Source organism: Chiloscyllium punctatum, chromosome 34 (genome assembly GCF_047496795.1).
Source record: "Chiloscyllium punctatum isolate Juve2018m chromosome 34, sChiPun1.3, whole genome shotgun sequence".
Taxonomy (NCBI): Eukaryota; Metazoa; Chordata; class Chondrichthyes; order Orectolobiformes; family Hemiscylliidae; genus Chiloscyllium; species Chiloscyllium punctatum.
The window spans coordinates 32,945,126-32,970,684 of record NC_092772.1 but is presented as its reverse complement, the minus strand read 5'-3'; the positions used below and the strand labels follow the sequence as shown (position 1 = coordinate 32,970,684).

Here is a 25,559-nt window from a genome sequence, read left to right as displayed (position 1 = left end):
CACTCTCTCTGTCCCCTTCCTTCCTTCCTTCTCCCCTCACTCACTCTCTCTGTCCCCTTCCTTCCTTCCTTCCTTCCCCCCTCACTCACCCTCACTGTCCCCTTCCTTCCTTCTCCCCTCACTCACTCACTCCGTCCCCTTCCTTCCTTCCTTCTCCCCTCACTCACTCTCTCTGTCCCCTTCCTTCCTTCCTTCCCCCCTCACTCACTCTCTCTGTCCCCTTCCTTCCTTCCTTCCCCCCTCACTCACTCTCTCTGTCCCCTTCCTTCCTTCCTTCCCCCCTCACTCACTCTCTGTCCCCTCCCTTCCTTCCTTCCTTCCTTCTCCCCTCACTCACTCTCTCTGTCCCCTTCCTTCCTTCTCCCCTCACTCACCCTCACTGTCCCCTTCCTTCCTTCTCCCCTCACTCACTCACTCCGTCCCCTTCCTTCCTTCTCCCCTCACTCACTCTCTCTGTCCCCTTCCTTCCTTCCCCCCTCACTCACTCTCTCTGTCCCCTTCCTTCCTTCCTTCCTTCCTTCCCCCCTCACTCACTCTCTCTGTCCCCTTCCTTCTCCCCTCACTCACTCTCTCTGTCCCCTTCCTTCCTTCCTTCCCCCCTCACTCACCCTCACTGTCCCCTTCCTTCCTTCTCCCCTCACTCACTCACTCCGTCCCCTTCCTTCCTTCTTCCCTCACTCACTCTCTCTGTCCCCTTCCTTCCTTCTTCCCTCACTTACTCTCTCTGTCCCCTTCCTTCCTTCCTTCCCCCCTCACTCACTCTCTCTGTCCCCTTCCTTCCTTCCTTCCCCCCTCACTCACTCTCTCTGTCCCCTTCCTTCCTTCCCCCCTCACTCACTCTCTCTGTCCCCTTCCTTCCTTCCTTCCTTCCCCCCTCACTCACTCTCTCTGTCCCCTTCCTTCCTTCCTTCCTTCCCCCCTCACTCACTCTCTCTGTCCCCTTCCTTCCTTCCTTCCTTCCCCCCTCACTCACTCTCTCTGTCCCCTTCCTTCCTTCCTTCCTTCCCCCCTCACTCACTCTCTCTGTCCCCTTCCTTCCTTCCTTCCTTCCCCCCTCACTCACTCTCTCTGTCCCCTTCCTTCCTTCCTTCCTTCCCCCCTCACTCACTCTCTCTGTCCCCTTCCTTCCTTCCTTCCTTCCCCCCTCACTCACTCTCTCTGTCCCCTTCCTTCCTTCCTTCCCCCCTCACTCACTCTCTCTGTCCCCTTCCTTCCTTCCTTCTCCCCTCACTCACTCTCTGTCCCCTTCCTTCCTTCCTTCCTTCTCCCCTCACTCACTCTGTCTGTCCTCTTCCTTCCTTCCTTCCTTCTCCCCTCACTCACTCTCTCTGTCCCCTTCCTTCCTTCCTTCTCCCCTCACTCACTCTCTCTGTCCCCTTCCTTCCTTCCTTCCTTCCTTCCTTCTCCCCTCACTCACTCTCTCTGTCCCCTTCCTTCCTTCCTTCTCCCCTCACTCACTCTCTCTGTCCCCTTCCTTCCTTCCTTCCTTCTCCCCTCACTCACTCTCTCTGTCCCCTTCCTTCCTTCCTTCCTTCCTTCTCCCCTCACTCACTCTCTCTGTCCCCTTCCTTCCTTCCTTCTCCCCTCACTCACTCTCTCTGTCCCCTTCCTTCCTTCCTTCCTTCTCCCCTCACTCACTCTCTCTGTCCCCTTCCTTCCTTCCTTCCTTCTCCCCTCACTCACTCTCTCTGTCCCCTTCCTTCCTTCCTTCTCCCCTCACTCACTCTCTCTGTCCCCTTCCTTCCTTCCTTCCTTCTCCCCTCACTCACTCTCTCTGTCCCCTTCCTTCCTTCCTTCTCCCCTCACTCACTCTCTCTGTCCCCTTCCTTCCTTCCTTCTCCCCTCACTCACTCTCTCTGTCCCCTTCCTTCCTTCCTTCCCCCCTCACTCACCCTCACTGTCCCCTTCCTTCCTTCTCCCCTCACTCACTCACTCCGTCCCCTTCCTTCCTTCTCCCCTCACTCACTCTCTCTGTCCCCTTCCTTCCTTCCTTCCCCCCTCACTCACTCTCTCTGTCCCCTTCCTTCCTTCCTTCCCCCCTCACTCACTCTCTCTGTCCCCTTCCTTCCTTCCTTCCCCCCTCACTCACTCTCTGTCCCCTCCCTTCCTTCCTTCCTTCCTTCTCCCCTCACTCACTGTCTCTGTCCCCTTCCTTCCTTCTCCCCTCACTCACCCTCACTGTCCCCTTCCTTCCTTCTCCCCTCACTCACTCACTCCGTCCCCTTCCTTCCTTCTCCCCTCACTCACTCTCTCTGTCCCCTTCCTTCCTTCTCCCCTCACTCACTCTCTCTGTCCCCTTCCTTCCTTCTCCCCTCACTCACTCTCTCTGTCCCCTTCCTTCCTTCCCCCCTCACTCACTCTCTCTGTCCCCTTCCTTCCTTCCTTCCTTCCTTCCTTCCCCCCTCACTCACTCACTCTCTCTGTCCCCTCCCTTCCTTCCTTCCTTCCTTCTCCCCTGACTCACTCTCTCTGTCCCCTTCCTTCCTTCTCCCCTCACTCACCCTCACTGTCCCCTTCCTTCCTTCTCCCCTCACTCACTCTCTCTGTCCCCTTCCTTCCTTCCTTCTCCTCTCACTCACTCTCTCTGTCCCCTTCCTTCCTTCCTTCTCCCCTCACTCACTCTCTCTGTCCCCTTCCTTCCTTCCTTCCTTCCCCCCTCACTCACCCTCACTGTCCCCTTCCTTCCTTCTCCCCTCACTCACTCACTCCGTCCCCTTCCTTCCTTCTCCCCTCACTCACTCTCTCTGTCCCCTTCCTTCCCCCCTCACTCACTCTGTCCCCTTCCTTCCTTCCTTCCCCCCTCACTCACTCTCTCTGTCCCCTTCCTTCCTTCCTTCCCCCCTCACTCACTCTCTCTGTCCCCTTCCTTCCTTCCCCCCTCACTCACTCTCTCTGTCCCCTTCCTTCCTTCCTTCCCCCCTCACTCACTCTCTCTGTCCCCTTCCTTCCTTCCTTCCTTCCCCCCTCACTCACTCTCTGTCCCCTTCCTTCCTTCCTTCCCCCCTCACTCACTCTCTCTGTCCCCTTCCTTCCTTCCTTCTCCCCTCACTCACTCTCTCTGTCCCCTTCCTTCCTTCCTTCTCCCCTCACTCACTCTCTCTGTCCCCTTCCTTCCTTCCTTCTCCCCTCACTCACTCTCTCTGTCCCCTTCCTTCCTTCCTTCTCCCCTCACTCACTCTCTCTGTCCCCTTCCTTCCTTCCTTCTCCCCTCACTCACTCTCTCTGTCCCCTTCCTTCCTTCCTTCTCCCCTCACTCACTCTCTCTGTCCCCTTCCTTCCTTCCTTCTCCCCTCACTCACTCTCTCTGTCCCCTTCCTTCCTTCCTTCCTTCCCCCCTCACTCACCCTCACTGTCCCCTTCCTTCCTTCTCCCCTCACTCACTCACTCCGTCCCCTTCCTTCCTTCCTTCTCCCCTCACTCACTCTCTCTGTCCCCTTCCTTCCTTCCTTCCCCCCTCACTCACTCTCTCTGTCCCCTTCCTTCCTTCCTTCCCCCCTCACTCACTCTCTCTGTCCCCTTCCTTCCTTCCTTCCCCCCTCACTCACTCTCTGTCCCCTCCCTTCCTTCCTTCCTTCCTTCTCCCCTCACTCACTCTCTCTGTCCCCTTCCTTCCTTCTCCCCTCACTCACCCTCACTGTCCCCTTCCTTCCTTCTCCCCTCACTCACTCACTCCGTCCCCTTCCTTCCTTCTCCCCTCACTCACTCTCTCTGTCCCCTTCCTTCCTTCCCCCCTCACTCACTCTCTCTGTCCCCTTCCTTCCTTCCTTCCTTCCTTCCCCCCTCACTCACTCTCTCTGTCCCCTTCCTTCTCCCCTCACTCACTCTCTCTGTCCCCTTCCTTCCTTCCTTCCTTCCCCCCTCACTCACCCTCACTGTCCCCTTCCTTCCTTCTCCCCTCACTCACTCACTCCGTCCCCTTCCTTCCTTCTTCCCTCACTCACTCTCTCTGTCCCCTTCCTTCCTTCTTCCCTCACTCACTCTCTCTGTCCCCTTCCTTCCTTCCTTCCCCCCTCACTCACTCTCTCTGTCCCCTTCCTTCCTTCCTTCCCCCCTCACTCACTCTCTCTGTCCCCTTCCTTCCTTCCCCCCTCACTCACTCTCTCTGTCCCCTTCCTTCCTTCCTTCCTTCCCCCCTCACTCACTCTCTCTGTCCCCTTCCTTCCTTCCTTCCTTCCCCCCTCACTCACTCTCTCTGTCCCCTTCCTTCCTTCCTTCCTTCCTTCCCCCCTCACTCACACCGTCCCCTTCCTTCATTCCTCTCTCTCTGTCCCCTTCCTCCTTCTGTCTCTCTTTCCTTGCGCCTTCATTCTCTTCTTCTCTCTATCCCTTTCCTTCTCTCTAACGGTTTTAAGTCACTCACACTCTCTTTCCAGACGCTACATCCGGGTTCCTGAAACACGCTCCGCCATTCACCGCATACCCCGCCCACTCTGACCACGCCCCCGTGCTTACCCCGCCCACTCTGACCACGCCCCCGTGCTTACCCCGCCCACTCTGACCACGCCCCCGTGCTTACCCAGCCCACTCTGACCACGCCCCCGTGCTTACCCCGCCCACTCTTCCTACGCAATACCCCACAACGCCCCTCAATAAGCACGTCTCACCCCATCCATGACCCCTCCCCCTGTCTGTCCGCACCCCACGCTCACGACTCTTCAGGTCCCGCCTCACTGACCCCGCCCAGTCTTTGACCCCGCCTCTCAATGACACGCCCCGTTATTGGTACGCCCCCCCCCACTGACTCCGCCCAGTTCTTCAACCCCGCCCTTCCGTGACCTCTCCCTCCACAGTCATGACACTCACTGGCCACGCCCAGTGTGTGTCCCCGCCCCTCCTTTGACACACCCCTCCACAACCGCAGCCCCTCACTGGCCCGTCCATCACTGTCACCGCTCCGTCCGTGGCCCCGCCTCTCCCTGACATCACCCTCCTCCCCACTTCACCCTACACTGGCCCCGCCCCCTCACATGGCGCGCAAATCCAACGGTCACATGGCACCAGATTGCATTCTGACAGGTTGAGTTGAGGGTTTGGACTTTCACTTGACGTTGTGTGACTTTTAGATTTTGTTGAAAATACGATCTTTCGGAGCCTCCCTCCCTTTGGTGCTCCTGCGTAAGGTTTATACATAAACCTTTTGGATGAGAACCCGGTGTGGTGTGAACTCTGACCTTGTCCACCCTTGCCTCACACGCGCACCTCCACGTGACGCCTGTTTGTTTCACCCTCGGGTGGTCTCCGCTCGCTGTGTGCACGCACCCACTCTCCCCGCGAGGGAAATGGTTCCGTCCCCCCGTTCCCCCCCCCCCACAACCTTCACTGGAATGGGTCCGTCTGGCCCTGCGAGCATGCGCAGACACATTCCGCCCAGAGCCAGGGTAAGGAGCAGAGGGAGGGAAACAGAGAGAGAAAGGGGGGGAAAGATGGGGATGGCTGCAGGGATGGACAGAGGGCCGTGGGGAGACGGAGGATGGGGTTTCATCGCGGGGAGGCTTTTCGGTCAGCGGGGGGGGAACTATCATCCCTTTGCACCCATGCATATGTTCCCCCCCCCATGCCCAGTGTCCCCCCCCCATGCCCAGTGTCCCCCCCCCATGCCCAGTGTCCCCCCCCCATGCCCAGTGTCCCCCCCCCATGCCCAGTGTCCCCCCCCATGCCCAGTGTCCCCCCCCATGCCCAGTGTTCCCCCCCCCATGCCCAGTGTTCCCCCCCATGCCCAGTGTCCCCCCCCATGCCCAGTGTCCCCCCCCATGCCCAGTGTCCCCCCCCATGCCCAGTGTCCCCCCCATGCCCAGTGTCCCCCCCCATGCCCAGTGTCCCCCCCCCCATGCCCAGTGTCCCCCCCCCATGCCCAGTGTCCCCCCCCATGCCCAGTGTCCCCCCCCCATGCCCAGTGTCCCCCCCCCATGCCCAGTGTCCCCCCCCCATGCCCAGTGTCCCCCCCCATGCCCAGTGTCCCCCCCCATGCCCAGTGTCCCCCCCCATGCCCAGTGTCCCCCCCCTCCATGCCCAGTGTCCCCCCCATGCCCAGTGTCCCCCCCCCATGCCCAGTGTCCCCCCCCATGCCCAGTGTCCCCTCCATGCCCAGTGTCCCCCCCCATGCCCAGTGTCTCCCCCCCATGCCCAGTGTCCCCCCCTCCATGCCCAGTGTCCCCCCCATGCCCAGTGTCCCCCCCCATGCCCAGTGTCCCCCCCCATGCCCAGTGTCCCCCCCTCCATGCCCAGTGTCCCCCCTCCATGCCCAGTGTCCCCCCCTCCATGCCCAGTGTCCCCCCCTCCATGCCCAGTGTCCCCCCCTCCATGCCCAGTGTCCCCCCCTCCATGCCCAGTGTCCCCCCCTCCATGCCCAGTGTCCCCCCCTCCATGCCCAGTGTCCCCCCCTCCATGCCCAGTGTCCCCCCCCTCCATGCCCAGTGTCCCCCCCCTCCATGCCCAGTGTCCCCCCCCTCCATGCCCAGTGTCCCCCCCCTCCATGCCCAGTGTCCCCCCCCTCCATGCCCAGTGTCCCCCCCCTCCATGCCCAGTGTCCCCCCCCTCCATGCCCAGTGTCCCCCCCTCCATGCCCAGTGTCCCCCCCTCCATGCCCAGTGTCCCCCCCTCCATGCCCAGTGTCCCCCCCTCCATGCCCAGTTTCCCCATCCCCCTCCCCTCCCCACCCAGTTTCCCCCAAACCCATTTCCCCAGCAGCACTATGCATTCTAACAAAGTCCCTCTCTATGTGTGTTGCAGGATTGCCCTCCTGGAGGACAGAGAGCATCCTGGGAGGTTCAGTGCTCTGTTTGCAGACACCATGAGTGACGGAGATAACAACCCAGCAGCTATTCCTGCCGCAGTCCCGGACGTTCAAGGCGATGGGCGATGGATGTCTCAGGTAAAATGGGCAGCTGGGTCTGTCCAGCATATACTTCCTCTTCAGCCCTGCTCTGTATGGGCACTGTGCCATCCACTGTTGTACCCTTCTGTTATGAGACCTGGAGGTGTTGCGGCGGATGTAGTCTAAATGGACTTGAGTGTGGCCTTCCATAAGGTCGCACGTGGCAGACTGGTTAAGAAGCTGCTTCAGGACAAGTTGGATTCTAAAGATGTGTAGCAACAGGAAGCAGAGGTGTACCTCCGTGTTCAGTACTGTTTTACAGAGTTCAGTTATGATCTAGATGTGAAAGTAGGAGTACGATCTGTAAGTTTGAAGATGACGCAAGAATTGAGCGGAAGGTAGTCTTAGCTTATGGGAGGCTATGGTCAAACAGACTGGCCACTAGTAAATAGAGTCATAGAGATGTACAGCACGGAAACAGACCTTCCAGTCCAACACGTCTATGCTGACCAGTTATCCTAAATAAATCTAATCCCATTTGCCAGCATTCGGCCCATATCCCTCTAAACCCTTCCTATTCACATACCCATTCAGATGCCTTTTAAATGCTGCTACTGTACCTGCTGAGAATTAAACCTTGAAAAGTCAGAAGTGGTGCATTTTGTGAGGTGAAAGACCGTGGGAAGGACAGGGAAGCACATCCGTGAATCCTTGCAAGTAGCCAGACAGCTAGCGAAGACTTTGGGCCAATAGGTTCTAACGAACTTGTTTCAGAGATATCACAGCACACCTCTGGAGCCGGTGAGACTTGAATCCCATCCTCCTGTGACCACACGACACAAGCTGCAGGCAACTGAGATCCTTGCCTGTTTTTAGTCAAGGTGTTGACTTCTAGAGCAGGGAGGTTTTGTTGGAGGTGTGTAAGACATTAATCAGGTCACAGCAATCCACTGGGAAGACGGACGCACCAACACCAGCGCTCTCGACCGGGCCAACATTCCCAGCATCGTGGCACTGACCGCACCCCCCCAAAATTGGCCATGATGGGCTGGGCATGTTGTCCACATGACTGACGTCAGGGCATCCCCCCCCCCACCACCACCACCACCACAAGCGGGTGCTCTACTCCCAGCTCCAAAGTGGCAGATGGGCTCCAGGTGGACAGAGGAAGGGCTGCATTCCCACAGACACCTGGGAACAGCCGTCAGTGGAGGAGCAGGAGCATCTGGGAAGCTGGAGCAATAGACAATAGATGCAGGAGTAGGCCATTCAGCCCTTCGAGCCTGTACCGCCATTCAATATGATCATGGCTGATCATTCCCAATCAGTATCCTGTTCCAGCCTTATCTCCATAACCCTTGACTCCACTATCTTTAAGAGCTCTATCCAATTCTTTCTTAAATGGAGCACGTGGAGACTTGCTGTCGGGGAGAAAAACAGAAGCCGGGCGAAAACCGCGTAAGGGTTGGGCTGCTACATCATGCCCCACCCACCTCTTCCTGTGACCAGCACCTGCCCCAAGTGTAACAGAGCCTGTGATAGCCCCATAGGTCTGACACCAGCTACTGACTCACCTTGAGTGTGGACGAAAGTCATCAGCGTCTGTGAGAGACCGCCGATGATGGCAATGACTGTGTGTTCTACTGAGCTCTGACTCTATTAGAAGGATGGGATTGCAGTGTGGGGAGGGTGCACAGGAGATTCACCAGGCTGTTGCCTGGGATGGAGCGACACAGCTCTAAAGAGAAACTTGGGATGTTTCCCAGAGGATTCTGGGGGACCCGGCATCTGATTGAGGGGCAAACACAGGGTAAAGAGGGCAGCACCCCTCTTCAGTAACCAGGGACACTGTTTTAAGGTGAGGAGCAAGAGACTTAGAGGACATTTTGAGAAACGTTTTTTCACTCAGAGGGTCATGGGTATCTAGAAGTCACTGTCCGAAAGTGTGGTGGAGTTAGGCACCCTCAAAACATTGAAGTATGTCGATGAAACACCGTGGAATACAAGGCCATCGCACTGGAAAATGGGATTTGAATGGATAAACGTGTGATGACTGACACAGACGTGATGAGCTGAAGTGTATAAAAAATCTGACTCTAATCCCCAGAATGACTACAGCTGCGTAAGAAACGATCAAGCCAGGTATTCAGAAATTGCTGGAAAAGCTCAGCAGGTCTGGCAGCAGCTTTGGAGAGAAATCAGAGTTAACCTTTCGGGTCCGGTAACCCTTCTTCACAACTGATGGTAGTGTTATGAAGATGTGGGTGTGCCTTTAAGAGAGTTAAAAGCAGCAGAAATACCAGACCCAGTACCAAGTGTACTCAATAATGCTGACAATGTAACACTGGGTCGAACCACTCGATTAATTCGTTGCAACATTCGACCCTGTGTTACATTGTCAGTATTATTGAGTACACTTGGTACTGGGTCTGGTAGTTCTACTGCTTTTAACTCTCTTAAAGGTATACCCACTGTCTTAACAACAGTACTGAAGAAAAGGATGGTTATATGCTGGGGATAGAGTGGGTGAAGGGGGGGGGGGGGGGGAAGACGGAAACGATAGGGATAGAGCACAAAGAAAGAGAGATCAACAGTTGGACAGACAGAGGAGTGGGTAACGATCCAGCTAGGAGGGTGAATAGCTGTTCCTGGGACAGTTAGTGGCTAACAATGGGTGCTGTGCAGTTGGGACCAAGTCATCACTCAGTCTAGTCTGCTGCGTTCGCTGGTCTCAACACTGACGAAACGAAGCGCAGACTGGGTGACTATGCAGAGCACCCACGTTGTGCCCGCAAGAGAGTTCCTGAGCTTCCAGTTGCCTGCCACTTTAACACACCACCAACATCTCTGTGTCAGGTTGCTGCAGTGCCCCAGTGAAGCTCAGCCCTTGGGAAGCCCCTCCGCCTTCTCCAACTCAACAACTTCAGGGCTTGAGCTCTTCCCAACCCGCACGATCCAGGCCTCGTCATCACATGCTCAAAGGGGCCTGGGTGTCCACGACCAGAAGACATCGCGGAAATTAGGCCATTCAGCCCATCGAGTCCGCTCCGCCGTTCAATCATGGCTGATAAATTTCTCAAGGAGAAAGTGAGGACTGCAGATGCTGGTGATCAGAGCTGAAAATGTGTTGCTGGAAAAGCGCAGCAGGTCAGGGCAGCATCCAAGGAGCAGGAGAATCGACGTTTCGGGCATGGCTCATGCCCGAAACGTCGATTCTCCTGCTCCTTGGATGCTGCCCGACCTGCTGCGCTTTTCCAGCAACACATTTTCAGCTCTGATAAATTTCTCAACCCCATTCTGCCACTTTCTCCCTGTAACCACTGATACTCAAGAACTTATCTATCTCAATCTTAAATGTACTCAATGACCTGGCCTCCACAGCTTTCTGTGACAGTGAATCCCATAGGTTCCCCACTCTCTGGCCGAAGAAGTTTCTCCTTATCTCCATTGTAAAAGGATCTTCCCTTTACTCTAAGGCTGTGCCCTTGGGTCCTAGTCTCTCCTACCAATGGCTATATCTTCCAACATCTACTCTGTCCAGGCCATTCAGTATTCTGTAAGCTTCAATTAGATTTCCCCCCCCCCCCAACACCACAATCCTTCTAAGTCACTGAATGTGAGCCTGTCACTGGAGGATGGGAGAACAGGACATTGAAATCTGAGTGTGGTTTTTGGTCTCCTTACCTTGGGAAAGACAGCATAGTCACAGGAGGAGTGTAACAAAGGTTCCCCAGACTTGTCTGCAGGATAGCGGGGACTGTTGTAGGAGGAACTGCTCCTGGACACTAACGAAGAGTGAGACGTCACTGAAACCTAGAAAATACTTTAATGGGAGAGGGAGGGCAGATGCAGGTAAGATAAATCCCCCTGGTTGGAGAGTATAGAACGAGGTGGGTGGGGGGGGGGGGGGGGGGGGCACGATTTAAAATGAAGGGGCAGGCCGGTTGAGACTGAGATGTGGAAAAATTATTTTTACATCGAGGCTTGTGATGCACTTGGAATCCTCAATCACAGAGAGCAATGGATGGCATTTAGGTGGAAATTAGAAACTCTAAGAAGAAAAACTTACTGATAGGCATAGTCTATACGCCACCAAAAAATAATATCATATTGGGGCAGGCAGTAAATAAAGAAATAACTAATGCCTGTAAAACTGGTACGGTAATTATCATGGGGGATTTTAATCCGCATGTAGATTGGTTGAACCAGCTCGGTCAAGGTAGCCTTGGTGAGGAGTTCATTGAATGTATCTGTGTTAGTTTTCTTGAACAGTATGTATTGGAACTGATGAGGGAGCAAGCTCTCCTAGATTAGATGAGATTAGATTCCCTACAGTGTGGAAATAGGCCCTTTGGTCCCACCAGTCCACACCGACCCTCCGGAGAGTAACCCATCCAGACTCATTTCCCTCTGACTAATGCACCTAACACTATGGGAAATTTAATATGGCCAATTCACCCTAACCTGCACATCTTTGGATTGTGGGAGAAAACCGGAGCACCCGGAGGAAACCCATGCAGACACAGGGAGAATGTGCAAACTCCACACAGACAGTCACCTGTACAGCTCATCCTAGACCTGGTCCTGTGTAATGAGATAGGAATAATTCATGATATCGTAGGGATCCTCTTGGAAGGAGTGATCACAGTATGGTTCAATATAGAATACAGATGGAGAGTCCAATACCAGAGTCCTGTGCTTAAACAAATGAGACTATAGTGGCATGAGGAAGGAGTTGGCTTAAATAGACTGGAAGCGAAGACTTTATGGTGGGACAGTTGACGAACAGTGGGGGAATTCCTAAAGCAATTTTTCAAAGGGCTCAGCAAAAATATATTCCAGTGAAAAGGAAGGACTGTAGGAAAAGAGGTAACCTGCCATGGGTTTCTAAGGAACTAAAGGAGGCCACCGAATTGAGAGAGAAGGCATACAAAGTGTCTAAGATCAGCGGGAGACTAGAAGATTGGGAAACCTTTAAAGGTGAACAATAAGCCACAAACAAAGCCATAAAGAAAAGTCAGATTATGAGAATAAACTAGCTCAGAATGAAAAGACAGAGAGCAAAGGTTTCTATAAATGAGAAAAATGAGAAAAAGTGGCTATATGTACAAGTGGGATTTAGTAATGGGATACGAGGAAACGGCTGAGGCATTGAACAGGTACTCTGTGTGAGACTTCATAGTGGAGGACACGAATGACATACCAGCTACTCGCTAGGAGATGAGGACCTGGAAACAATCATTCTCATGAAAGAGGGAGTGTTGGGGAAGCTCCTCTGCATCGGGGAGACAGGACGCCTCCTTGCGGATTGTTTCAGAGATCGCCTCTGGGACACCCGCACCCACCAACCCCACTGCCCCGAGGCTGAACACTTCAACTCCCCCTCCCATTCCATCAAGGACATGCAGGTTCTGGGCCTCCTCCATCACCAAACCCTAACCAACTAATGCCTGGAGGAAGAACGCCTCATATTCCTCCTTTGGCTCCCTGCAACCCCCTGGGATTAATGTGGATTTCACCAGTTTGCTAATTTCCCCTCCCACTACATTATCTCAGTCTCAAGCCTCCAATTTAGCACCACCCTCTTGACTCGGCAAAAGTGAGGACTGCAGATGTTGGAGATCAGAGTCTAGATTAGAGTGGTGCTGGAAAAGCACAGCAGGTCAGGCAGCAGGAAAATCGACGCTTCGGGAAAAAGTCCTTCATCTTCAGCACCACCCTCTTGACTGTCCATCGTCTTTCCCATCTATCCGCTCCAGCCTCCTCTCTGACCTATCACCTTCTCTCCCACCTTCATCTACCCATTGCATTCCCAGCTACCTTCCTCCCAACCCCATCCCCTCCCATTTATCTTTCAGCCCCCCCCCCCCGATGATTCCTGATGAAGGGCTTATGCCCGAAATGTCGATTCTCCTGCTCCTCAGATGCTGCCTGACCTGCTGCGCTTTTCCAGCACCACACTCTCGACTCTGATCTCCAGCATCTGCAGTCCTCACTTTCTCCAAGCTAATGGAGCTAAAGATAGACAGGTCTCCTGGTCCTGACGGAATGTATCCCAGGGTACTAAAAGAGATGGCAGAAGAAATAGCAAGTGCACTTGTGGAAATTTTCCAAAATTTGTTGGACTCTTGGGCAGTTCCAGCAGATTGGAAAACAGCAAATGTGGTGTCACTGTTTAAAAAGGGAGGTCGACAAAAGCTGGGGAATTATAGACCAGTTAGTGGGGAAGATGCTTGAGTCTATTGTCAAGGAGGATATAGCAAGGCATCTTAGATAGAAATTGTCCCATTGAGCAGACGTTACATGGGTTCATGAAGGGCAAACCATGCTTAACTAGTCCTGTCTCTCAGAATCCTCTCCAATAATTTGCTCACTGCCGATGTAAGCTTGATTGGTCTGTAATTCCCAGGATTATCCCCATTCCTTTCCTTGAACAAGTGAATAACATTTGCCACCCTCCAATCATCTGGTACTACTCCAGTGGACAGTGAGGACACAAAGATCATCGCCAAACGAGCAGCAATCTCTTCCCTTGCTTCAAGTGTTAACTTTGGGTTTATCCCATCTGGCCCAGGGGATTCATCTATCTTTATGTTTATCAAACTTTCCAGCACATCCTCCTTCTTAACCTCCACCTGTTCTAGTGTATCAGCCTGTTTCACGCTGTCCTCCGAATCGTCAAAGTCCCTCTCACGAGTGAATACTGAAGCAAAGTATTCGTTAAGGACCTCCCCCACCTTCTCCGACTCCAGGCACAAGTTCCCTCTACTATCCCTGATCGGCCCTACCCTCACTCTGGCTATCCTCTTGTTCCTCACATACGTGTGCAATTAGGAAGGATCGCTCGGATTTATTGGCCCTGCCACATTTCCTGCAGACAATCCGTCTTTCTGCACAAACTTTATTGGCACATCACTCCTGAGCCCTCCCAATTCCAGGGGATGCTATTTTCTCATTTGTATTATCAATGGGCTGAGGAGCGGCAAATGGAGTTTAACTTGGATAAATGTAAGGTATTGCATTTTCGGAAAACAAACAAAGAACGGACTGTTACAGTTAGAAGTTGGGCCTTGAGTAGTGATGTAGAATGGAGAGATCTAGGAGTTCAGGTTCATAATTCTTTGAAATTTGTTAAGAAGACATTTAGTAGGCTTGCCTACATTGCTCAGACCACTGAGTATAAGAGCTGGGAAGTAACATTGAGATTATTCAGGACATTGGTAAGGTCCCTTCTGGAATACTGTGTCCATTTCTGGTCGCCCCGTTATAGGAAAGATATTATTAAACTGGAGAGGGCTCCGAGAAGATTTACCAGGATATTACTGGGAATGGAGAGCTTGAGTTATAAGGATAGGCTGGGACTTTTTTTTTCTCTGGAGCATGGGAGATTGAGGGGTTTATAAAATCATGAGGGGTATAGATAAGGTGAATGGCAGGTGTGTTTTCCCTAGTTTTGGGGGGGGGGGGGTTCAAAACTATGGGGAACATTTTTAAGGTGAGAGGAGAAAGATTTTTAAAAATACACGCGGGGCAACTTTTTTCCATGATTCACGTGTGGAATGAACTTCCAGAGGAAGTGGTAGATGTGGGTTCAGTTATGTTTGAAAGTTGTGTGGATGAGTACATGGATAAGAAATGTTTGGAGGGATATGGGCCCAGCAGAGGCAGGTGGGACCAGTTGGGATTATGGTCAACGTGGACTGGTTGGAACGATGGGTCTGTTTTTGTGCTATAAGACTCTATAATCACCCCTCATCATTTAACCCTCCAGCAGTCCTACCGCGTAACATCTGCTCCCCTGGACGTCACCTTTTCTTCTTGTATCCTACAGCACAACCGCTTTGTGGCAGACACAAAGGACAAGGAGCCCGATGTTCTGTTTGTGGGAGACTCGTTGGTCCAGTTACTGCACCAGTTTGAGGTGAGGTCCTCCCCTCTTCATAACCCAGGGCAAGAAGGTAGGGATTTTAAATACCAACCCGGTCAGCAATGCCTGTATCTCAGGAGAGAACCAATTGGGGGGGGAAAAGAAAACACTGGGGAAGTGAGGATGGAAGGATATGTGAGAAAAGAGCTGGGAATCCGGTGGAAGTGAATACAGGAAATGGCCAACATAATCCTTGCCTTCTGTGAGATACAAGGGGTATGTATTTACAATGCAGATCAGAACGCTGTTTAATCCCCACCCCTCCTGGACAGGGAGGACATTTGCTTTGTAATTTGCACCTGAACTGAATTGCACCATGCCAACTGGGTTCAATAGCAGTAGGACCACACTTGCTCCCAGGAATCACTCCCACTGTCTTCAGTCGGTATTCCCAGTCTATCCCCAGGAATCACTGTCACTGTCCTCGGTCGGTATTCCGAGTCTCTCATGGGAATTGCTGTCGCTGCCCTCACTATTTCCGGTCTTTTTACCCAGGAATCGCTGTCACTGTCCTCTGTCTGTATTCCCAGTCTCCCACGGGAATCGTTGTCACTGCCCTCGGCCGGTATTCCTAGTCTACCCCTAGGAATCGTTGTCACTGCCCTAGGTTGGTATTCCCAGTCTATCCCCTGGAATCGCTGTCACTGTCCTCGGTCAGTTTTCCCAGTCTCTCAGGGGAATCGCTGTCACTGTCCTCGGTCGGTATTCCCAGTCTCTCACGGGAATCGCTGTCACTGCCCTCGGTCGGTATTCCCAGTCTCCTTCACTTTCACGCTGTGTTTCCTCATGTTGCTCTCCCCCAGGTTTGTCTTTCACTCACGCTCTCACTCCTCTCTGTCCCACTCCCTCCTCATGCCCCTGTGTCTCTTTCAGTGCCCCCCCCCCCCAACCTCAGTCTCTCTCTTGCTGTCTGTGTGTGAGCTGATATACCTCTCCCTCTGTCTCACTGTCTCTCTGCATGTCCTTCTGCCTCACACTCCCCACCCACCACTCAGTCTCTTTCTTGCTCTCTCTCTCTCTCTCAGTGTCAAAGAATCATAGAATCGCACAAGACCAGAGAGGCCCTTTGGCCCATTGAACCACACCATCCAAATGATGTAAATCTAGATTCGGCCCACCTTCCCATACTAGCCCACAGCCTAGTTATCATCCAAGTACTTCGCAATTATTGTGAGGTTCCCACCATAACGACCCTCCCAGTCAGTGCATCGCTGACATCCCATCACCTCTGAGTGAGAAATGTATTTCCCCAAATTCTCTCGAAACTGCCAAGCTTTCACTTTAACATTCTCTCTTTATTATTGACCCTTTGATTAAGGGGGACAGCTGTCTTCTATTCACCCTGTCCTTGCCCCTCCTTATCTTATGCTCCTCGATCAGAACCCCCTCAACTTTCTGTGCTCCAAAGATGATAACCTGATCTTAGCCAGCCTCTCTCAAAAGCTGAACTGTTCCATCCCAGCTGGTAAACCTCCTGGAGATTGGCCTCCAGTCTCTCACAGTCTCCTACCACCACCTCCCTTCATGTCTCCTTCCTCACCCACACCCACTCAGTCTCTGTCTTACTCTCTCTGTTGCACCTTCTCTCTCATTGTTCCTCTCTTGCTGTCTCTTTTCCTCTCTCCTTTTCTCCCCATGTCTCTCTTGCTCTGTCTCACCCTCTCTCCCCATATTTGTCTGTCTCTCTTTCTCTCTCCGGCTCTCTCACCTTGTCTCACTTGCTCACACACCCTTTCCTGCCTCCTCTCTCACTCTCTCTCTTCCTGTCTTTCTAACTTTCTCTCCTTGTCTCTCCCTCTCTCTTGCCTCCTCTCTCTGTCTCTCTTGCCCCCATTCATATGTTTGTCTCTCTCTCGCCCTCTCCCCTTCCCCGTGTGTGTCTCTCTCTCTTTCCCCCCTTCCCTGTGTGTCTCTCTCCTGTGTGTTTCTCTCTCCCTCTCCCCTTCCCCACGTGTGTGTGTGTCTCTCTCTCTCTCGTCCTCTCTCCTTCCGTGTGTGTCTCTCTCTCTCGCTCTTTCTCACCCTCTCCCCATGTGTGTGTGTGTGTCTCTCTCTCTCTCGCCCTCTCCCGATGTGTGTGTCTCTCTCTCGCCCTCTCCCCATGTGTGTGTGTGTGTCTCTCTCTCTCTCGTCCTCTCTCCTTCCGTGTGTGTGTCTCTCTCTCTCGCCCTCTCCCCATGTGTCTCTCTCTCTCGTCCTCTCCCCATGTACGTGCGTCTCTCTCACTCTCTTTCTCTCTCGTCCTCTCCCTGTGTGTGTGTGTGTGTGTGTGTGTGTGTGTGTGTGTGTGTCTCTCTCTCGCCCTCTCCCCATGTGTGTGTCTCTCTCTCATCCTCTCCCCATGTGTGTGTGTCTGTCTGTCTGTCTCTCTCTCTCTCGTCCTCTCCCCATGTGTGTGTGTGTCTCTCTCTCTCTCTCTCTCTCGCCCTCTCCCCATGTGTGTGTGTGTGTCTCTCTCTCTCTCTCTTGTCCTCTCCCCATGTGTGTGTCTCTCTCTCTCTCTCTTGTCCTCTCCCCTACGTCTCTGTCTCTCACCCCCTGCTCCAAAAGAGGGTTTCAACTAGATTGGCAGGGAGGTGGGATCCTCACCAGCAGAGAGGCAAATGCTAGGCTTGAAGGAGATACAGTAATCGGAAGAGACAGGTCAGGCTGGACGACAAGGAGCAAGGATTGCCTGTTGGGTTAAATTGCATCTATTTCAATGCAAGAGGGTGATAGGTAAAGCCAATGAACTCGGTATGGGGATAGGTCCGTGAGACTGGGATATTATAGCTATTATAGATACATGGCTAAGGGAGGGACAGAACTAGCAGGTTAATATGCCAATCCACAGGTGCTTTTGGTGGGACAGAGGTGGTGGACGGAAGGAAGGAAGAGTTGCATTTTCGATGAAGATGAGTATCACAGCAGTAATTGGAGAAGAAATAACTGAAGGATCTTCCAATGATGCTTTGTGGATGGAACTAAGACTTTCTTTCTTTAGAGCATAGGAGACTGAGGGGGAATTTTATTCAAGTGTACAAGATCATGAGAGGCATGGATAGAGTGAACACACTCAGTCTTTTTCCCAGGGTTGGAGAATCGAGGACTAAAGGGCATCAATTTAAGGTGAGAGGGGAAAGAATAAAAGGGAACCGAAGGCCAATGTTTTTACACAGAGAGTGCTACAAACGTGGAATGACCTGCCAGTGGAAATAGTTGAGGTGGTTCATTAACAGCATTTAAAAGGCATTTGGACAAATGCATGGATAGGAAAGGATCAGAAGGATATGGGCCAAGTGCAGAGAAATGGGGTTAGCATGGGTGGACATTTTGGTCGGTATGGACCAGTTTGGATCAAAGGGCCTGTCTCTATCCTATAGGACTCTCATGACTCTTCCTGTGTCTCTTGTCCTCTCTCCATGTCTGTCTCTTGCATCTTCTTTCTTCATCTCTCTCTCTCATACTCTCTCCGTCAACTCCTGTGTCTCCGTCTCTTCCCCCCCCCCCCCATATCTCTCTCTTGCGCGCTCTCTCTCGTCTTTCTCTCTCGCACTGTCTCCCACGTCAGTGTCTCCCATCCCTTCTTCCTATGTGTCTCTTCCTGCATCTCTTGCCCTCTCCCTATGTCTTTCTCGCTCTCTCTCCCCGTGTGTCTGTCAGTCTCTCCTCCCCTTTCCTTGTGTCTCACTTTCCCCATCTGTCTGTCTGTCTCTGTCTTTCGCCCTCTCCTGTCTCTCTCTCTCTCTTGCCCTCAGTCTCTCACTCCACCTTTTTTGACCTTCTCTCTCCCTCTGCTCAGATTTGGCGTCAGTTATTTTCCCCACTCCACGCCCTGAATTTTGGAATTGGGGGTGACGCGACCCAGAACGTTCTGTGGAGAATTCAACATGGCGAGCTGGAGAATATCAAACCCAAGGTAAGATTTGACCAGGGTAGAGATTGTCAGGCTTGGGAAATATCGAGAAAGGGGACTGCTGGAGTGGTAGGGATCGGGAATTCAAGGGACCCAGTGACTTGGTGCACTCTCCCTCAGACCATTAAGTGGAAATGATCGGTTCACTGTTTTTATTAGTGCTGGAAAGGGGCATTAAATTTGTCCTGAGGACCGGCGAGGTGAGCTGCCTGCCCACACAATAACTCTTCCTCTTGCCCAACCCCTTCTTGTCATCTTACTACAGCTCCCTTGACACACACTTGTGACAATGTTGAAACTTTAAGTGGTTGTTTTGTTTTGAGTGTTTTTTTAAAGAAAGGTTTTCAGACCGAGGTGCCCCACTGCCTCCTGGGAAAGGCAGGTTTTCAGACCGAGGTGCCCCACTGCCTCCTGGGAAAGGCAGGTTTTCAGACCGAGGTGCCCCACTGCCTCCTGGGAAAGGCAGGTTTTCAGACCGAGGTGCCCCACTGCCTCCTGGGAAAGGCAGGTTTTCAGACCGAGGTGCCCCACTGCCTCCTGGGAAAGGCAGGTTTTCAGACCGAGGTGCCCCACTGCCTCCTGGGAAAGGCAGGTTTTCAGACCGAGGTGCCCCACTGCCTCCTGGGAAAGGCAGGTTTTCAGACCGAGGTGCCCCACTGCCTCCTGGGAAAGGCAGGTTTTCAGACCGAGGTGCCCCACTGCCTCCTGGGAAAGGCAGGTTTTCAGACCGAGGTGCCCCACTGCCTCCTGGGAAAGGCAGGTTTTCAGACCGAGGTGCCGAACTTCCTCCTGGGAAAGCCAGTGAACGTAAACAGCTTGAGAGGCTTTGGGGGTCTTTGTTTAAAGTTGGAACAATAGAAGCAGCCTGGATGGGTGTGGCCAGCACTAAGACCCAGGATTTCTAGTGTTTTTAGTATTCAGCTTGAGCTTTAAGCAGTTGCTGTTGGAATCTCAACAGGGCAGTAGCTGCTGGAGTTTTGAAGAAATAGCAGCAGGTGTCTTATCCCCCTCTCGGTTACAGCTAGAAGCTGGAGTTTCTGTCTGCTGCTGTCAGACAAATCTGTTTTTCTGAATTTGCCTTTTTGCCAAGGGGTGTGTCTGTGGGATGTTACTATATTGGAACAGTTCATTAGTAATAGGCACTGTATCTATTATTTGGTTACGTTGGTTTTGTTTATATTTTAACTATAGTGTTTAAATAAATTGTGTTTTGCTTAATATTCAGTAGTTTGATCAGTCCCATTGCATTTGGAACACAGCACTTCACATCTGCCTTTAAACTAAGAGAGAGTTAGGGTTTAGGCTACTGCCATAAAATATGTGAGGGGGGTCTGATCTGGTCGGGCCTGGTCCATAACACTCTGAATCACAGGAGGGAAGTGACAGTTAATATTTTAATCCCTCGTGTGCTATAGACAGCGTCTCTGACTTCCTCTGTCCTGATCCAGCCTGTGTATGTTTTGCAAGGTAATGTTTCTGAACGGGTGAATATTCATGTCAGATTTGCCCCAACCATTCTCCTGAGGTGGGGACGAGCAATTGTACTCATGGCGAGTTTTGAGAAGATTTGTAGCTCAGGTTGAGGTTTTGGATGTAGGTTTGCTCGCTGAGCTGGAAGATTCATTTCCAGACGTTTTGTCACCCTACTAGGTAACGTCTTCAGTGGGCCTCAGGCAAAGCATTGCTGAAAATTCCTGCTTTCTGTTTATATGCTTGGGTTTCTTTGGGTTGGTGATGTAATTTCCTGTGGTGAAGTCACGTCCTGTTCCTTTTCTCAGGGGGTGGTAGATGGGGTCTAACTCGATGTGTTTGTTGATAGAGTTCCGGTTGGAATGCCATGCTCTTAGGAATTCTCATGCATGTCTTTGTTTGGCTTGTCCTAGGATGGATGTGTTGTCCCAGTCGACTGGGACAATACATAGAGTTAAATCGCATCCACCACCCCCCTGACAAAAGGAACAGGAAGTGACTTCACCATAGGAAATAACATCACAAACATATAAATAGAAAGCAGGAATTTTCAGCAGTGCTTCCTAGTAGGATGTTACCTAGTAGGGTGACGAAACGTCTGGAAATGAACCTTCCAGCTCAGTGAGCAAACCTACATCCAAAGGTTGTACTCATGTTTTGCAAGAAAGTGAAGAATTTGTACCAACTCCCTCATCACACATCAACGATGCCTTACTCCAAAGTAGTGCTCAGAAATTGGCAAAAGAAGAAGCCTTATTTATTGTAACACTGTCCGCTTGAACAAGAGCGGAATGGTTAGTAAGTTTACAGATGACACCAAACTTGGTGGTGTAGTGGACAGCAAACAAGGTTACCTCAGAGTACAAGGGATCCGCGATCAGATGAGCTGAGTGGCAGATGGAGTTTAATTTAGATAAAAGCGAGGTACTGCATTTTGGAAAGGCAAATCAGAGCAGGACTTAGAGCCTTAATGGTAAGGTCCATTGGTAAGAGAGTGTTGCTGAACAAAGAGAACTTGGAGTGCAGGTTCATAGTTCTTTGAAAGGGGAGCTGCTGGGTAGATAGAATAGTGAGGTTGGGAAGTCACGTTATGGCTATATGGGACATTGGTTTGGCCATTTTTGGAATATAGTATTCAATTCTGCTCGTCCTACTATCAGAAGGATATTGTGAAACTTGAACGTGTGCAGAAAAGAATGACAAGGATATTGCTGGGATTGGAGGGTTTAAGCTATAGGGAGAGGCTGAATAGGCTGGGGCTGTTTTCCCTGGAGCGTGGGAGGCTAAGGGCGTGACCTTTACAGAGTTTATAAAATCATGAGGGGCATGGATCCAGTAAATAGACATGGTCTCTTCTCCAGGGTAGTGAGTCTAAAACTAAAGGGCATAGATGAAAGGTGAAAGGGGAAAGATTTAAAAGGGACCTAAGGGACAGCTTTTTCACGCAGAGGGTGATGTGTGTATGGAATGAGCTGCCAAAGGAAGTGGTAGTGTCTGGTACAAATACAGCATTTAAAAGGCATCTGGATGCGTATATGAATAGGAAGGGTTCAGAGGGATATGGGCCAAGTGCTGGCACATGGCACTAGATTAATGTGGTCAGCATGGACAAGTTAGGCTGAAGGGTTTGTTTCGATGCTGTGCAACTCTAATGGCAGCAAAAGATCAGGGCTAGCAATGTATATAACTTAAACTGTATCTCATTTAAACCTCCAGCACAGCCATCCACAGAGACAGGAAGGCAAAACACCAGTATTATGAATGGTGGAGGGAGTTTAACAGTCAAAGGAACATAGTTCTGTATCAGCAATGAAAAATCACACAACAATCACGGGTTCGCTCCACAGACCTCAATTTTGTCCACACAGCGATGATCGTTCTGTTATCGCTCAGTAGCACCTAGCGTCTTTTATGTCATTTTCGGATTTGTTGAATTATTTCATTCACCGTCCTCGAATACAATTTTGCTGCTCATTGGATAAAGGAATTGGGGAGAACAACTTCACAGCGAAAGGGAAGTGAGGAAGGACTGAGGGGGTTAGTCTCTGGAGGTGTCTCTGTTTCAGTCTCCATGCAGGGCCTGTGTTAAATGGTCCTGACCAATCAAAGGCCTGTTGCTACACTGAGCTCTCCTGAACCCAGAACAAACAGTGCTGGTTCATCTGGAGTCGTTGCCCCCAGAGGGTGACAGTGTCCCTCATGCACCAGGCACCTTCATGTATCTAATCCCGAAGCTGCAGATCGCTCCTCGTGCTTGCTGTGTCCCCCTTTCTTCTTAAAACAGCACTGATTTCTCTCGTTTTTAGTCCATGGTTCAAATATGAAGGTGTTTATTCACTGACACTGGGGAAAGGATGTGTCTGTGTGGGTGTGTGTGTGTGTGTGTCTCTCTCTCTGTCTGTAAGGTGTGCCATCCTGACTGGGGAAAGGATGTGTCTGTGTGGGTGTGTGTGTGTGTGTGTCTCTCTCTCTGTCTGTAAGGTGTGCCATCCTGACTGGGGAAAGGATGTGTCGGTGTGTGTGTGTGTCTCTGTGTCTCTCTCTCTCTCTCTGTCTGTAAGGTGTGCCACCCTCACTGGGGAAAGGATGTGTCTGTGTGGGTGTGGGTGTGTGTCTCTCTCTCTCTCTGTCTGTAAGGTGTGCCACCCTCACTGGGGAAAGGATGTGGGTGTGGGTGTGTGTCTCTCTCTCTCTCTCTGTCTGTAAGGTGTGCCACCCTCACTGGGGAAAGGATGTGTCTGTGTGGGTGTGGGTGTGTGTGTCTCTCTCTCTCTGTCTGTAAGGTGTGCCACCCTCACTGGGGAAAGGATGTGTCTGTGTGGGTGTGGGTGTGTGTCTCTCTCTCTCTCTCTCTCTCTCTGTCTGTAAGGTGTGCCGCTCTGACTGGGTGACTTGTGTTTGCAGGTCATCGTGCTGTGGGTTGGCACAAACAATCACGGCCACACTGCAGAGCAAGTGGCAGGAGGCATCGAGGCCATCGTTCACCTCATGATCCAGCAGCAACCTCTGGCCAAGATCATCATCCTGGTGAGGGCAAAGTCGGTGGGGGGTGGGGGGGGGCGCAGGCGGGAAGGAAGCATGGCTGTGGGCATAGCTGGGTGGGGTGGGGGGGGGTGGTGCCAGAGATCCTGCCCTGGGTTGGGGTGGCACGGTTAGCACTGCTGTCTCACAGTTAGGGTCCCTGCCTCGGGCGACTGAGTGTGGAATTTGCACATTTTCCCCTTGTCTGCGTGGGTTTCCTCTGGGTCCTCCGGCTTCCTCTCACATTCCAAAGATGTGCAGGTCAGGGTGGACTGGCCATGCTAAATTGTCACTGAAAATGTGCTGCTGGAAAAGCACAGCAGGTCAGGCAGCATCCAAGGAACAGGAGAATCGACATTTCGGGCATCAGCCCTTCTTCAGGAAGGGCTGATGCCCGAAACGTCGATTCTCCTGTTCCTTGGATGCTGCCTGACCTGTTGCGCTTTTCCAGCAACACATTTGCAGCTCTGATCTCCAGCATCTGCAGTCCTCACTTTCTCCTCCATGCAAAATTGTCCCCTAGTGTCCAGGGATGTGTAGGTTAGGTGCGTTAGTCGGGGTAAATATAGGAAACATAGGGTCGAGGTGGGTTACTCTTTGGAGGGTCGGTATGGCCTTGTTAGGCCAAAGGGCCTGTTTCCACACTGTAGGGATTCTAATTCTAACTCTAACACTTGTGCACCTGTTTTAGACTTCACACCCATCCCCCCCGTGCCCGTGCTTGGCGCTGTTCTGATTTCTGGTACCTGCCCCCCCCCCCCCCACGCCCCTCCTGATGCCAGCCTTTGCCTGTTACAGGGTCTGTTGCCCCGGGGGAAGGACCCGAACCAGCTGCGGGTGAAGAATGCCCAGGTGAACGAGCTGGTGAAGGAGATGGTGAAGGACGTCAGCAACACCTCCTACCTGGACGTGGACCCAGGCTTCGTGAACTCTGACGGCACCATCAGCCACAACGACATGTACGATTACCTGCACCTGACCCGTCACGCTTACAGCAGCGTCTGCCAGGCCATCCATGCCCGGGTACAGCAGCTGCTGGCTGAGGCTGCCTCTGACCCCCCCAATCCGGGCATCTGATGGCCAGAGACTGCCCCTGTCACCCTGGGTACACCGCTGTGCGGATTCCACAGCATTTACGGGGGGGGGAAGCCCACCCAGGGAGACGGCTCCCTCAGTGAGATGACCAAACTCTAAAGGGCTATACTCGGACTGACTCAGTCTGTGAGCAACCCACCCAGCCCCACCACACACTCATTCCACTCCCCCTGTACCCCCACTGTCGTTCTCTCTCTCCCTCCCTCCCTCTCTCTCTCTTGCTGTTATTTTCACGCCCTCCTGCCCGTGCAGTCTCGCTCTCGTTTTCTTGCACTCTGTCTGTCTCTCGCACTACTCTTTCACCCACCCTTGTCCACACCCTCGTGCCTTTTCCCTCCCCCCTGTTCTCCTTCGCCTGCCCTTCCCGCCCTTCTCCTCCCTCACTACCACACTGGCAGCTTGTCTGAAACCTGCTGACATCCCATCACAGGGATTTATGGTGCAGAGCGGCTGGGCGAGCAGGAGGGAGTCTCAGGGCAGCGTGAACGTAATGTGTGACATTGAGGCCGGATGGGAGGAGAAACATGACTGTCAGCGCTTGGAGGAGGATGGGGAGTGAGTGTGTGAAGAGAGAGTGTGTATGGGTGGAGAGAGAGGGAGCAAGTGTACATGTGAGTGAAAAGATGGAGACATTGTTTCTCTCTCTCTCTCTCTCTTTCCCTCCTTCCCCACCCCACCCCCCCGCCCAACTCTGTGGGTGAATTGACGCTCCATCCCTCCATGCAAACCGAGGTCTAAATCCCTAATGTGAAATGATTAGGGGTGTCTTGGAAACCAGGCCACATTGAAGAGAACGAGAGACTCCAATACTGGGGTTTCCTGGCTCCGAGTGAGTTTGAACTGTAAGAGAGAACCATGAGCTCCGGTTATAAAGCACATCAGTCCTACCAATAAAACTGAAATGGTCGTGGTAACGTTAAACACTTCAGAGTCTTGTTTTATTTCAGGTTTCCAATAGCCAGAATTTTCTTTTTTTCCAGCGGTATTAGTTGTAGAGATGTACAGCACAGAAACTGACCCAACTCGTTCAGGTCGACCAGATATCTTAAAGTAACCTAGTCCCACCTGCCAGCACCTGGCCCATATCCCTCTGAACCCTTCCTATTCATATTCCCATCCAGATGCCTTTTAAATGTTGTAATTGTACCAGCCTCCACCTCTTCCTCTGGCAGCTCATTCCATACATGCACCACCCTGTGTGTGAAAAGGTTGCCCCTTTTATATCTTTCCCCTGTTACCCTAAACCTATGCCCTCTAGTTCTGGACTCCCCCTCCCCAGGGAAAAGACTTTGTCTATTTACTCGATCCATGCCCCTCGTGATTTTGTAAACCTCTAT

At 52.2% G+C, this 25,559-nt stretch overlaps 1 protein-coding gene across 1 annotated transcript; it reads left to right on the top strand.

Moving 5' to 3' along the window:
- Positions 1-6,729: 6,729 nt before the first annotated feature.
- Positions 6,730-25,143, top strand: LOC140458785 (platelet-activating factor acetylhydrolase IB subunit alpha2-like). Its single transcript, XM_072553422.1, has 5 exons — positions 6,730-6,871; positions 14,646-14,735; positions 18,523-18,639; positions 23,011-23,133; positions 23,926-25,143. The coding sequence occupies exons 1-5, from the start codon at positions 6,791-6,793 to the stop codon at positions 24,202-24,204; spliced, it is 690 nt and encodes a 229-aa protein (XP_072409523.1). The 5' UTR covers positions 6,730-6,790; the 3' UTR covers positions 24,205-25,143.
- Positions 25,144-25,559: the final 416 nt, after the last annotated feature.

Coding starts and splice junctions, on each gene's coding strand:
- LOC140458785 (XM_072553422.1), top strand. CDS start 6,791: ATGAGTGACGGAGATAACAACCCAGCAGCTATTCCTGCCGCAGTCCCG. Junction 6,872..14,645: donor ATGGGCGATGGATGTCTCAG/GTAAAATGGGCA, acceptor TGTATCCTACAG/CACAACCGCTTTGTGGCAGA. Junction 23,134..23,925: donor TGGCCAAGATCATCATCCTG/GTGAGGGCAAAG, acceptor TGCCTGTTACAG/GGTCTGTTGCCCCGGGGGAA.